This window comes from Ctenopharyngodon idella, chromosome 3, assembly GCF_019924925.1.
Source record: "Ctenopharyngodon idella isolate HZGC_01 chromosome 3, HZGC01, whole genome shotgun sequence".
In the NCBI taxonomy this organism is placed as follows: domain Eukaryota; kingdom Metazoa; phylum Chordata; class Actinopteri; order Cypriniformes; family Xenocyprididae; genus Ctenopharyngodon; species Ctenopharyngodon idella.
The window spans coordinates 42,926,923-42,940,456 of record NC_067222.1 but is presented as its reverse complement, the minus strand read 5'-3'; the positions used below and the strand labels follow the sequence as shown (position 1 = coordinate 42,940,456).

The 13,534-nt window shown below is 36.5% G+C and overlaps 1 protein-coding gene across 1 annotated transcript; it reads left to right on the top strand.

Annotated features, from left to right (window-relative positions):
• Positions 1–609: 609 nt before the first annotated feature.
• tsen54 (TSEN54 tRNA splicing endonuclease subunit) lies at positions 610–12,482 on the top strand. Its single transcript, XM_051888008.1, has 11 exons — positions 610–764; positions 1,915–2,073; positions 2,172–2,235; positions 2,319–2,402; positions 3,884–3,982; positions 4,176–4,228; positions 4,338–4,442; positions 7,543–8,114; positions 9,434–9,494; positions 9,626–9,739; positions 11,537–12,482. The coding sequence occupies exons 1-11, from the start codon at positions 703–705 to the stop codon at positions 11,682–11,684; spliced, it is 1,521 nt and encodes a 506-aa protein (XP_051743968.1). The 5' UTR covers positions 610–702; the 3' UTR covers positions 11,685–12,482.
• The last annotated feature ends 1,052 nt before the right edge of the window (positions 12,483–13,534 follow it).

Here is a 13,534-nt window from a genome sequence, read left to right as displayed (position 1 = left end):
CAAATGAACACAACTTATGAAGCCTAAATTTAATCCTAGATAAATATAGACTATAAATACACCATGGTCACCATGGACTTTTCACGGTCACATTAAGCTTCTTACAACTCTTTCAGTCTTTATTTAAAAACACTTCCCCTGAGAGTTTGCGTTAGAATAGTTTGCAAGATTGTAATTATAAACACAATGAGGCTGTGAAAGCAATTAGTGAGTAGATGAGTTTACCTGTTCGGCCTAAAGACATTTAATGTCCTCGACAACCTCCGTAGTCGCATAGCCACTTGTTAGCATCCGCCTTTTACAAGACATAAAAATCACAAGAGGGTATTATTGATGTTTATGTATTAGAATAAAACATGAAAACATCTGATCTTGAGACCATAATTCAGGAATTTAATCAAATCCCTGCCAAAAAAAAAAAAAACACTTCAGGACAATGGAAGTTTCCAGGTTTTGGCTTACAAAAAATATCCCTGCAGCACTCCAATCTAATTAAATGTCATTTAATATGTTAATACTGTATTTTAACCGTCTGTTTCTGTTCGTAACTTTCATCGTATTCCTTAATAAAACAAAACAAAACAACACCGCCAACAAAGATGTAGTATGTGCTGTGCTGCCATCTTGTGATTAAGGCGCACAATCGCATGTATTGTATACTTTGCGCACTAGGACCCCGAAACGACACAGGCAGCAGTAAATATGGCAGACAGCGACACATCTACAGATGCTCACAAACTCAATGTTTATCAGGAGTTGCTCAGGTAAGTGTCATCGTGTATTCATTGAAATAAAGCCGTTGTTAATTGTTTGTGCCGTTATAGTTTATTGATTCGTTCATGATATGCAGCAACACAAGTGATAACCCTCGTGTCAATGTGCTGAAACAAGAAACATGCGCCAGGCAGCAAAGCAAACACTAGCGGCGGCCCGCCTGGGCGCTTTCAAAACACACTTCGTGAAGCTCCGAAACCTCTGCGAATCATTTGTTTCGAATCAGTGATTCGGAGCGCCCAAGTCACGTGTTTTCAGTAAAAGAGGCTTCCTTTAATCAAAACTGTTTCGAAAAGTTTCAAAATTTCAGTGGTTCCATTGGCTCTCCATAAAACAAAACAAGCCCTACAATTTAATAAAATAACACATACGGCCTATTATAAGGCGTTTATATTTAATATTATTATGATGAATTGATTATTAATTGTATGCACTAGATTACACCTTCGGTAAATCATTTGCAGTTGGTTTGTAAGAGAGATTTTTATGCATGCTTTGGTTGAGTTTTCGTTGTATTTACACTGTTGTTGACCAGCAGGAGTCACCAGCGTGTGGCGTTTCGAGCGCTTCGAAACAGTGAATCATTTTGCGAATCAATTGATTCAAAGTTTCGAAAAGCTTCGTTTCTCCCGTCACTAGCAAACTCGCTAAAGTTAGATCATGTGACAACAGGGTATGACAGTAGATGTTCTCAGTTTAGAGAAATGTCTCTGTTGCAGATTTTTATTATGACTCTATGAATATATGAGGATCAACTCACATTTGTTTCCATCCGATCACTAATATACACAGTACAAGAGCCATTGTGTCGCTCATATTCTTGGGTGTTTCAGCTTTGAGCACTTTTGGTCCACTACTAGACTACCTTAAAACACACATTATACACTATTTATATCAACAATTTCCAATAGTGGATATGCATTACAGTAGAATGAACAAATGTCATTTCCAATACGCCTAAGATTATGAATTTAATAGCATTCTGTGGTGGAAATGACCTTGCAAGCATTTAAGAATGAAGGGAATAAAGAGGTCTCACTCTGTTAAGGCTAATTTCATTTCCAATAAAAATTCATTCAATCCAATTCATGCACAATAAAAATATTCTGATGATGATATTTGTGTTTGCTTTGCATGCAGTCCATCAGAGCTGTTTGAGGCGAGGTCCCGGAGCCATAAGATACCAGTGAGGGGTCAGAAAGACTTCCTGCCCGATGGGTCCGAGAAGCAGACGGCCCATCTGCAGCAGAGTCTGGACGAGCACTGGACGCTCCTGACCGAGGAGAGGGTCGAGAGACTGTGAGTCATGTCATAAAAACACAGGCTCACTTACTGCACAACACGTAAAGCTAAGAAGACGGAAAGAAATGTCCTGATGCGTTTGTGTTTCTGTGCAGAGGGAATCTAGTGAAAGCTGTCTGGATCCCTGAGGAAGCACTAGTGGAATTACAGTCACCAGCAGTGAGTCCATGTCGAACATCAAATGAATCATTGTCTCCATCTGTTCATCGTCAACCCTTAGTAACTCTCATGTTTTTTTGCAGGGGAAATTTTGGCAGACGATGGGTTTTTCAGAGAGAGGCAAGCAATACCTGCGCCCTGAAGAGGCTCTCTACCTCATGGAATGTGTGAGTGGACATTTCCATTCTCATATTTATATCACGCTTTGAGTAATCTTATATATATATATATATATATATATATATTTATGCAGTGAAGTCTAAGAGGTTGCGCAGTCTTCAGTGTCACATGATCCTTCAGAAATCATTCTAATATGATGATTTGATGCTCAAGCAACATTTATGTTGATTTAACACATTCATTTGATTAATTAGTTGGAAAAAAATAATGTGTTAACATTATTAACACATTTAACGCCCCCGCCTCAGACTAGGTCAGCGTAGGTCATCTTACATTTCATACAGTTGATTAGTGATGAACATGAGGCAGGGCAACAACTCACTGTGTGATGAAGCCTATAGAATGCAGTTAAAATACCTCTAAAATTCAAGATATCAATGAGTAAATGTGAGTTTTTTTCCTCATATATCATGATATAGTTAAGCAATATCACAGTGATGTTTTTGTCCAGTATGTGTTATTGATTTTATACAACAGTTCAATAAATAAGAAGTTATTATTGTGTTATATTTATATAGTTACACAATATTGTCTACGTTTGCTCAATTTTGCCAACAAAAATATTACCTATAAAGCCAGAGCAGAACTTGTGCATCTCTGAGCAACACACAGTGTTGTTTCTTTTCTGAATGAATCTGCGATTTGAGCGAATCAATCGGGTGAACCAATGATTCAATGGTCCATTCATAAAGAGAAGTATTTACTTCACTCCTGAATGAATCGCCATTTGAACAGATCAAATGAATGAATGAATCAACGACTTACTTATTTAGACATTTAACGCCACCTACTGGCAGTTTTAATTTCTTATTTAGAGTATCATTTAATTAAAAATTTCATTTCATATTTCCATATTAATAAAAAACAATTAAAGGTATAGTTCACCCAAAAGTGAAAATTCATCATTTATTCACCCTCATGGCTGTTTAAGCCTAAAAGTTTATGTTTAAGAAATTCTATGTTAAATCAAATCAAATATTTATTTTTCTAAAGCTACTTTTTGTAACGTCCATTTGATGATTTTCTCATTTAACACAATAATGACTTTAAATTATCTTTTGGGGGTAATTTCTTATGCAAAATTTGATGTGCGATAATTTTTCGATTAATTAATCACTACATTGTGTAATTAATTTGAGACATTTTTTTTGGTTACACTTTATTTTAAGGTGTCAGTATTACTGTGTAATTATACATTTAAGTACTGAGTACTAATAATTAACTACATGTACTTACTATTGAGTCAGAGTTAGGATTAGGGTTTGGTTTAGGATTAATTGCATGTAATTATGCATAATTTCTAGTTATTACTACAGTAACTACATGTAACAATGACACTGTAAAAGAAAGTGTTAACAAAATTTTAATCGCTTGACAGCCCTAATTTATGATTATTATCAATGTTGAGCTTAACACCTTAATATTTTTTTGTCAACTGTGTCTTTGTGATGTTTTCTTCCTAATTCAGGGCAATGTGCAGGTGTTTTACCGGGACCTTCCTTTGTCCATTCAGGAGGGATATGAGCGCTTTCTCTCTTGTGAGACTGTGACTCTTCATCAGTATCAGGTTTGTCTCCTGATGAGAAAACACTCTTCTTAAAGGTGCACTCAGTATTTTGTGCTGTTAAACATATTTTAACTCTTTAAAATGATGTACACGTACACTGTCAGAAAGTTCCAAACCACTGGAACAAAGAAGAGCAAAACCTACAGTAACAATATACTGAGTGCACCTTTAAACATTGTCTTCCTTCATTTAGGTTTTTGGACATTTGAAAAGGCTTGGGTATGTTGTGAACAGATTTGACCCCAGGTAACAATCACATACTTATCCTCAGTACAATCAATTGCGGTTGCGTGTACCGAAATGATAGTATCAGATATTTCACTACAGTGTCCAATAAAAGTCATCTTTCACACAGTTCAGTCCCGTCCACATATGAGAGACAGCTGAATCTGCCGGCATCATCATGGGACAAGCAGAGAAAACAGCTGAAGAGGAAACGCTCTCAAAGTCCTGTATCCAGGTACAAGTCATGTTTACCACCGCAGTCTTCTTCAGCTCCTGCTCATGTTGATTAACAGTTACATATTTAAAATTTTGGATTATGATTTATTTTTATTTTTAGGTGTATATAGTAGAAGCGGTAACACTTCACACCGAGGTTCCATTAGTTAACATGAACTAACAATGAAAAATACTTCTGAAGCATTTATTAATCTTAGACAATGTTTATTCCAGCACTTACTAATACATTATTAAAAGCAAAAATTGTTTAATATACATGAGCTGACATGAACTAACAATGACCTGTTGTATATTTAGTAACCAACACTAGCAAAGTTTAATAAATACTGTAATAAATGTATTGGTCATTGTTAGGTAATGTTAGTCAATGCATTAACTAATGTTAATTAATGGGATCGTATTGTAAAATGTTGCCCTAGAGTCTACAGGGCTTAAAAGGTGCATGATTTATGGACCAAACTAGCAGGTTTCCTCTTTTGTAAAATCTGTTCTCTGATTGTAATCTGACCTTATTTGCCTTCAGATATTACAAGAGATGACTTAAACTAAGATGAAAGCAAAACTATATCTATTAAGGATGTTATTATTATTTTTATTTTAATTTAGCTCAATGGAAGTGTTAAAATGATCTCATTTAAATATTTGAATGTTTTTGGTTTTTATTTTATTATTTATTTATTTTTTAGCAGCTGCCCTTTTTTTTAGATCTTAAGATGAAACCTTTTATATTTAATGAACTTTATTAATTAAGCAGCTATAGCCAGTTGAGATGTTTGACTTTATTCAATGTTTGACGTATTCAAATCCCTAAACAAAACATTACTACACAAATTGGTCTGCACTGCATGGTGGAAGCAGGTCGGATGATGCAAGAGATGATGATAAAAGGAGGGAAGAAATAGACTAAAACATTATTAAATAATTTTTAATGGGCTGAATTTTCATCTGGAACCGGCGAACGTTCAACATAATTTTAATCACAAAATAAACAAATAACAAAATGAAAGTAAAGCGCCAGCTAGCCTAGTCCAGGCCTGGGGCCTTATTTATAAAACTTTCAGTGGATTTCATCCTAAAAGTTTACGTACGCACAAAAGCTAGATTCTGCATACACACAAAAGTTTTCAGATTTATAAAACCATGCGTACACCAGAACCTGCGCACAAATCCCTTTATAAATCCCATTCAGCGGAAGATTGTGCATACATGCATCTCCACCCTGTCTCCTCCCCGAAGCTTACGACGCCTAGTTTTACTATGCATAACCTCATCTGCATATCATTTCCATGCATATTCTCATCCACGTGACTCCATGGTTAACAACGTCAAAGGTACAAGACATTGGAAAATATTAGATACGAACTATGAATGCCATTTGTGCCATACACATTACATTGATAAAAATCATCCAATACCCTCTGTATGTTTTAGAATAAATATATCAAAATATCCATAAAAACAAAATATAAAATACTTCAGATAAAGGTTTTAGAATAGAGTTGATTCATTCATTTCCACTGGCCAAATAGTATTTTAATTGTTTTAAACAATTCGAATCAAATTAAAAAAGTAGCTACTATCTAAATTCATATCACTTTTGTTTAACTTCTGCGTAATGACTGCGTAATGTAACTTCAGTGCTTATCGCATTAGTGAAAGTGTAATATTAATGTGAATGTGTTTATCAAAATGAGTTTCCATGTGAGTTTAAATCATTCTTTTATTTATTTAAACTGCTATTGTGAACATGCACTGTATTTACGATTAGGACTCAGAATGAGGATTTAAAGTGGTTTTCCTTCCTCTGCCATCAGTCCCTCAGATCACCATCGGTGTCGCCAAACTGCTCTGTCTCCAAAATGTTCATACACATAGGTCAGAGTTTGCGTGGAGGTGCACAAATTTTCCCGTCAAGTTTGTTTTTATAAATCACAACTTATGCGTAGGAACTGGCGTACGCCTCTTTCAGGGCCTGTTTTGTGTGTACGCAACGGTTATAAATGAGGCCCCTGGTCCTCTCTCATCCTTCACTGTTGTCAATGCTCTTTTTATCCTTCCGAGCTCCTCCGTGAGACTTGCATCAGGTGTGGCGTGCAGGTAACACTCATTAGCACTCGTGTCACCGGCCTCCGTTTCCACATACCCTCGAGACTGCGCTCTACCCAAACCACCCCTCCACCACGGTGGCCGCAGCACCTGGGGGTAAGGACAGACAAGGCGAGTGAAAAAGAGACGGAAGGATGAGGAGAAACAGAGACGAGAGAGGGAAAAAAAATTCTTGGTCAGGTTACCAAAACGCACTACTGGGTGAACTCTGGTGAACTCTTCGACTGCAGGAACCAGGGTCTAAATGAAGTTCTGGGTAAAAATTTCCCCCTCAGAAAGTCCCTGCTCATGAGGTAGTGCTTTTTCAAAGTTCAGGAGCATTCAGGGGTGGGACTTGGGCGCTGAACTTGCTGATTGGTTGACTCCACGCAGCATTTTATTTCAACCACTATTTTTAAAAGTCTGTTGCGGTGCGTGCAGTAAGAGTTGTTTACTATTCGAATCAACAATGGAGTTTAAAAAATACGACCGATGTTTAGGCTTTATTAAGCTTATATACAGAGGACGAAATCTAACGGGAACTGGAAAGTTGTGCACAGTCCTATGTCACCGGACTTAATCTTCACAGTACTTTAGACCGCGATTAAAAACGCAGACAGCAACAGATCTGGGGGGGAAAATGTTCCTGGGACAAATTGTTCCGGGTAATTTCGTTTAAAAAGCGGCTTTATAATCACTGAAGCGGTCCGCACTGCGAAATCAATCTCTTACATCGTATATCTGCACTTTGTTGTTCATAAAGGTCAAGTCAAGTCATCTTTATTTATACAGCGCTTTATAAAATACAGAAACAATTCAATTCAAAGCAGCTTCACAGTGATAAAGAGTGATGAAAATGAAATGAAATGAGGGGTAAGTGTTGGATGGGGGGTTTGCGACGTTTAACCAAGGCAACAATTTAAAAGTATCCCAATTCCACGGAAAAAACTGCGGACTGCTACTTAAATTTAGTTCTAACTCTATATTGTCATCTCTGTCTTGATCGGCCTCAGTGAAAAACAGAACACGTCACCAGTGGAGAAGACAACAGCTGAAGACCAAAGTGACGAGCTAGTTAAGAGCAGTGAATCGCCGGCGGCCACAGATCTGTCTCCGCAGGAGCCCTTGCAGTCTGCTGAGGCCTCTGACAGGACGTGGTGGATAGAAGGGGATGTCCAGCCTCCACCTGCTCAAGCCCAAAGCACAGCTCCTCGATGGGACTTCAGCAGCATCTCTTTCCCAGACCTGGGCTCTCGTAGGAGCCGCTCGGTCTGCCTGGCTTCTCCAGACCGAAGCCTGCTGCCTGGCGCTCTGGAGGTGGGCGACTGTGATGTGACTCCTTGGCTCAGCAGACTCAACATGAAGCAGGAGAAGCTGTCGCGCCGGGACAGGGAGCGCCAGAGAGAGCGAGATCGCTACCACAGGGATGTTAATAGTGACCGAGAGGTGCGACGCTGCAGGAACTGGGCGGAGTATTTACAGCTGCTGGAGGAGAGGAGGCGGCGGCGGCAGAAAGATAGACCCGCGCATCTGTGGGAGAGGGAGGTGAAGCCGCTCACTCAGCCCGGCCAGTGCGCCTCACACCGTAAGAATACGCTGTTTCATTAATAGATTCCTCAAATGACAATGACAGAACAAACCCGTCCTCTATTGTTTGATCAAATATAACTAACGTAAGAATTAGGAAGCGTTTGGTTGCTCTTTCTAATAAGGTTTATTAAATAACTATCAAAATATTAAAGAAGTTTCAATTTGTTAACATTATTAGTGAACATTATTAAAAAAGCAATAATTGTTTATAGTGTTTATTAATGTAGGTTAAATATTAATAAATGTATTGTTATAAATGAGTAATTAATAATAAATTATTCAAATAAGTAGTAAAGTAGTAATAAACAATTAATTTAGTATTGTTTATATACTATAATAGTATTTATTAAACTTAATTACTTCAGTTAGTTGAAAAGGAAACATTTCTAATCTTTAAGTTTGTTTTCATTTTATTTTAGATTTATTTCAATTAACAATTTTTATTTCAAGTACCGATCAAGTACCGATTTTTATAGTTTTAGTTTTAGATAACAATAACACTGGTAATAAAAAATTACTAAATGAATAAATGTCATATAATAAAAATAATAATGATAATATAGTGTTAATTCATGTTTGTTCATAATACATTGATTAATAGTAATTCTGTACAATTTAAATGTTAAAAATGTATTTGTATATGTAGAAATTAACCAAGATAAATAATAATTGTTCATTGTAATTTCATGATACCTAATGCATTAAATGGTTCATTCACCCAAAAATGAAAATTCTGTCATTTATTACTCACCCTCATGTCGTTCCACACCCGTCAGACCTTCGTTCATCTTCAGAACACAAATTAAGATATTTTTGATGAAATCCGATGGCTCAGTGAGGCCTGCATTGACAGCAAGATAATTAACACTTTCAGTGCCCAGTGGTTCGAAACATGTATCATACTGCCAATGTCACGTGAACCATTGAAATTTCGAAATGTTTCGAAACACTTATGATGTAACAAAGCCTTGTTTACTGAAATCAAGTGACTTTGGTGCTCCGAACCACTGATTCGAAACAAAAGATTCATAAAGCTTCGAAGCTTCATGAAGCAGTGTTTTGAAATCGCCCATCACTAGATATTGTCATAAAGTCGTTATTTTTGTTTTTTTTGGCACACAAAAAGTATTCTCGTCGCTTCATAACATTAAGGTTGAACCAAAACTAGATGATTAGGTTTATCTGATATATGATCTCCAAAGGACATGCTTTTATGCTTAGAAAATGTAATGGTGCACCTGTTTGTGGAAAATACCTGTTTTTGTCTTACTCCCATGTGGCATTCATCATTTTTTTTGTCCTATTATGATGCAGGTGAACTGCTGGACCAGATCAGCATTGTCAAGTCTTCAAGCTGGTCTGAGGGGGTATCCAGGTGTGTAGGCTCACCTTTACTATCCTGTAGCCGTATCATATTGACGGATGTAATTAAACACCGTCAGAGTAAACCTGGTAGTAAGTCTTTGAGATGAGTGAACTGCTGTTTTAAACAATCTGTTTTCTCAGGTTGTCCCCGTCAGACCAGTGGAAGATTAGTTTTGATGTTTACCAACCGGACACGGTGGCGGAGTTTAAAAAGAGCCACCCCGGAAAGCCTTATAGCCGCATGTGTGTCTGCAGGTAAACACTGACACAATACACTGAGATTAGTCTAGTCATTCATTACGTGCTTTATGATTGTCTTTTTCCTGCTGTATTGGTTTTGTCATTTTGCCTTAGTTATACAGTGGTTAGATCCCACTGACTGCTGATTCATGCTGGAAAATCGGTTTATGTTTTTGCAGAACTTATCAATGACATGGAATATGCATCAAATCATAAAAATGTTTAATAATATGCTATATTTGTTCCCATAGTATGGCCAGTCTGAGATGTTTTTACCCTTTAAAAAATGTCTAGGAATAGGCATAACAAATGTAGTAATAATAACTGGAGATACTGAAAATAAAACATTTTACAGTTCAAATAAATACAAAAGTTTAAAAGAAGAATTAATGTAAATGCTAATTTTAAGCTTTGGAATTTTGCTGTTTAAAAAACGTTTAGGAATAGGCATAGATTTACTAACGCTCAAGGTTGTGCGTTACAGTGATTTTAAGGTTTTCTTTGGTATGAAATGAAGCAAAGTGGCAGCATCATTTTGATAAAAGACACCAATATTGATTTATTAGGAACCAAGCACCAAAGGTGCTGTAGCCTTTATTGTATCTGTTGATTTTCTTAATCTTTATTATTATTCCTCCCAAGTGGCAGCCCTAAGTACCACAGGTAGGAAAATTATGACATTTGGCACACTTATAGTGGTTATCCTGAATAGTAATCTGACTAACTTTGGGGTCTCAAAGACCAACTCTATAGGGCCACCACCAGTTCAACAATTCTCTTGTAAATTTTTTTATGTTATAACTTTTGACCCCTTCTTCATAGAAACAAAATTCTTACTACACCTGATTCCATTTTCAAATTTGGTCCAATTCTTAAAAAAATGAATGAACAGAATTTTAATATCCCTTTTTCTTCAAAAGTTATGATGATGTGAAGTTATGGATTTTGACCCAAAATTAGATTAGATGCTATATCTCTGCCAAACTTTGATTTGTTGAAACTCTGTACACTTTGTCAGCACCATGATCTGAGGGTACATATATATGAAAAATGGCTATTTTTGCTCATAACTTTTGACATGTTTATCAGAAAATCATGATCTTGGTCTGCAGATTCCTCGTGACAAATCCCTCGATACCAATTTTGCCAGGATCAGACAAATTGCCTGTCCGCCATTTTGAAATTTGTCATAAATTGTGATATATTTTAAAAGATTTGACATTTCAGGACAAAATTAGGTAGGGATCATCAACAGCATGTCCTGAAGAGAAGTTTTAACACAGCGCCACCTAGTGTTCCAGAAATATAAGGATTTTTGCAAAACACATTTTGAACACAATTTTGTTTTCTGAATTTTGGCAGCTAGTTGAACATGTGTCTTCCATGTGGTGCACAGTGATAAGCAACAAGCACCAAGTAAAACTTTTTCAAATGCCAATAATGGCCATATAAAGTACTTGGCCCATAATTGCTGCTTGCAGCTATCAATAATAATAATAATAATAATAATCAGAATACTGAATAGTGCAGTAATGTATAGTGAACTGTGCACATTTTTTGCCTTGTGACCACATATCTAGAAAGGGCCGGTCATAAACATCTGCCTGTGATCAAGTGAAACACATTTTTATGCTGAAATTTTGTTTTTAAAATTTTCTACATGGCAGGTTAAATTAATTTTATGAGCTTGCATATATCTGGTAGAGCTCCTGATAAAAGCTCAAATCTGTGTCTTGTGACAAGAAATCTATATTGTCTGAAAAGGTCCTGACCTGAGCATGCCAACTGATTTGTGTCTTCGTACATTGACAGTTTCGACGGTCCCGTGCCTGATCTGCATGCCATGAAGCAGCTGTCCTTCCAAAGTGGAGATGTCCCAGTGACGTTTGCTGTGGTGGATCATGGTGACATCTCTTTTTACAGCTTCAAGGATTTCAAACTTCCAACTGATGTGTATTAAAGGAGCATTTCTAAAACTGTACTGAAAAAAAAAAAAATGTGGATCTCAGGGTATTAAAGGGATAGTTCATTCAAAAATGAAAATTCTGTCATCTTTTGCTCACCCTCATGCCGTTCCAAGAATGCTGGTAATCAAACGGTTCCCATTGACTTCCATTGTATTTTTTGACTTCCATTGTACAATGCAAATCCATGGGAACAAAACTGATTGGTTTCCAACATTCTTCAAAATATCATCTTTTGTCTTACACAGTAAAAAGAAACTCACACAGGTTTGGAACGACATGAGGGGGAGTAAATGATGGCAGAATTTACATTTTTGGGTGCACTAACCCTTTGATTTGATTTTAATAGAAAACTGTAAAGAATTTGTCATGTGCAAGTTATGCCAAAACTATTTACACCAGCATTTCTGTCATCAAAAAATGTCTATTGTTTGGACAGAAAAAACATCAAACTCCACATTTTTCAGTTAATTATATATTGTCTTCAGGACCATCTCTACTGGTTCAATTTCATTGAACTAATTAACAAGCTTTCAGGGTATCAGGTTTAAGTTTTGTTTCTGGCTCTGTTTGTATACTCCATATTGAAATAACTATATGGATATCTTGGTTTACATATATTGGTGATGATGGTTCTTCATTATTCAGTGCTTATTCATGACTGCGCTTCAGTGGAAAGGAAGGCGCAATGCAAATATTCTGTTGAGAATGGGAAAGCAAGATGAGCATTTCAAATGGTCAAAGTTTGGCATTGGAATTAAAGCAATAACTCAATAAAACAATCTATTTCATTAGATATGAGAATGTTTATCAATAACCATATATATCTGGGTGCCGCTGTTTGTGAATCCACACACCTACATCTCTGCATCTACATTCCTGCAAAAGTTCCTAAGTTAAAACTCAGATTTCTATTGCATTTTGAGTTTGATCGTTTTGTTTGGTTAGCTGTCAATCAATTAAAAATTGGGACCCACTTTATATTTTATAATTTATATTTTATCTTATTTATAAGTGTCTTTAACTACCTACTACGTACTACGTACTAAACTACTCATTTGATACAATGCACTTATTGTGTAGATACTAGTCGTGATTAATCGCATTAACATAAATGTTTGTAAATATATAATATGTGTGTGTGACAATAGACACATCCACATTTTTTTTTTTTTTTTTTTAAACTGACATAGTAAAGCGTTGTAAACACTCCAGCTGTCCATGATGGCTATGGTTATTTTGTGTATGGGCTGCACCTCCCATGTCACAGCCATGGAGGCCGTTCCGAGCTCTGAATCTCTTGTGTCCCCGCTGGTTCCGCCCAGCCCTATGTCAACTGTGATACCTCCCAAGCTCCCTGAGCTACCTGCGCCTCCCTGGCTCCCTGTATTGCCGGTGCCACCCTGGAGGCTTCCTAGCCTGCCGGCACCCCCCTGGTCACCTGCCAGTTACTAGCCCTCCTTGGTTAGACTCTTTTTGGCGTGAGGTCGCGCCTTCCGGGAGGGGGGAGTAATGTTATGAAGTGTTGAAATGTTGAAAGTAGTTGTAGTTTTGTGGAAACCGTAATACACAAGCATTTAAAAGTTTGGGGTAAGAAAGATCGTTTTCAAATAAATAAATAAAAATAAATAATTTTATTCAACAAGGACATATTGATAAAAAAAAAAAAAAAATGTCAAAAAAAATAAATAATAATAAGACCCATTATTAATAATTGAGCACCAATTATAATGGCTGCTGAAAATTAAGCTTTGCATTACAGGAATAAATTAAATTTTAAAATATATTCTAATAGAAAAGTTATTTTAAAATATTTCATGATATTACTGTTTTTACTTTAATATCT

Bases quoted from the DNA above. Each gene is read 5' to 3' on its own strand.
- tsen54 (XM_051888008.1), top strand. From the start codon at position 703: ATGGCAGACAGCGACACATCTACAGATGCTCACAAACTCAATGTTTAT. The intron at 4,229-4,337 runs GTAACAATCACA...TCTTTCACACAG, and splicing joins GTGAACAGATTTGACCCCAG to TTCAGTCCCGTCCACATATG. The intron at 9,495-9,625 runs GTGTGTAGGCTC...CTGTTTTCTCAG, and splicing joins TGGTCTGAGGGGGTATCCAG to GTTGTCCCCGTCAGACCAGT.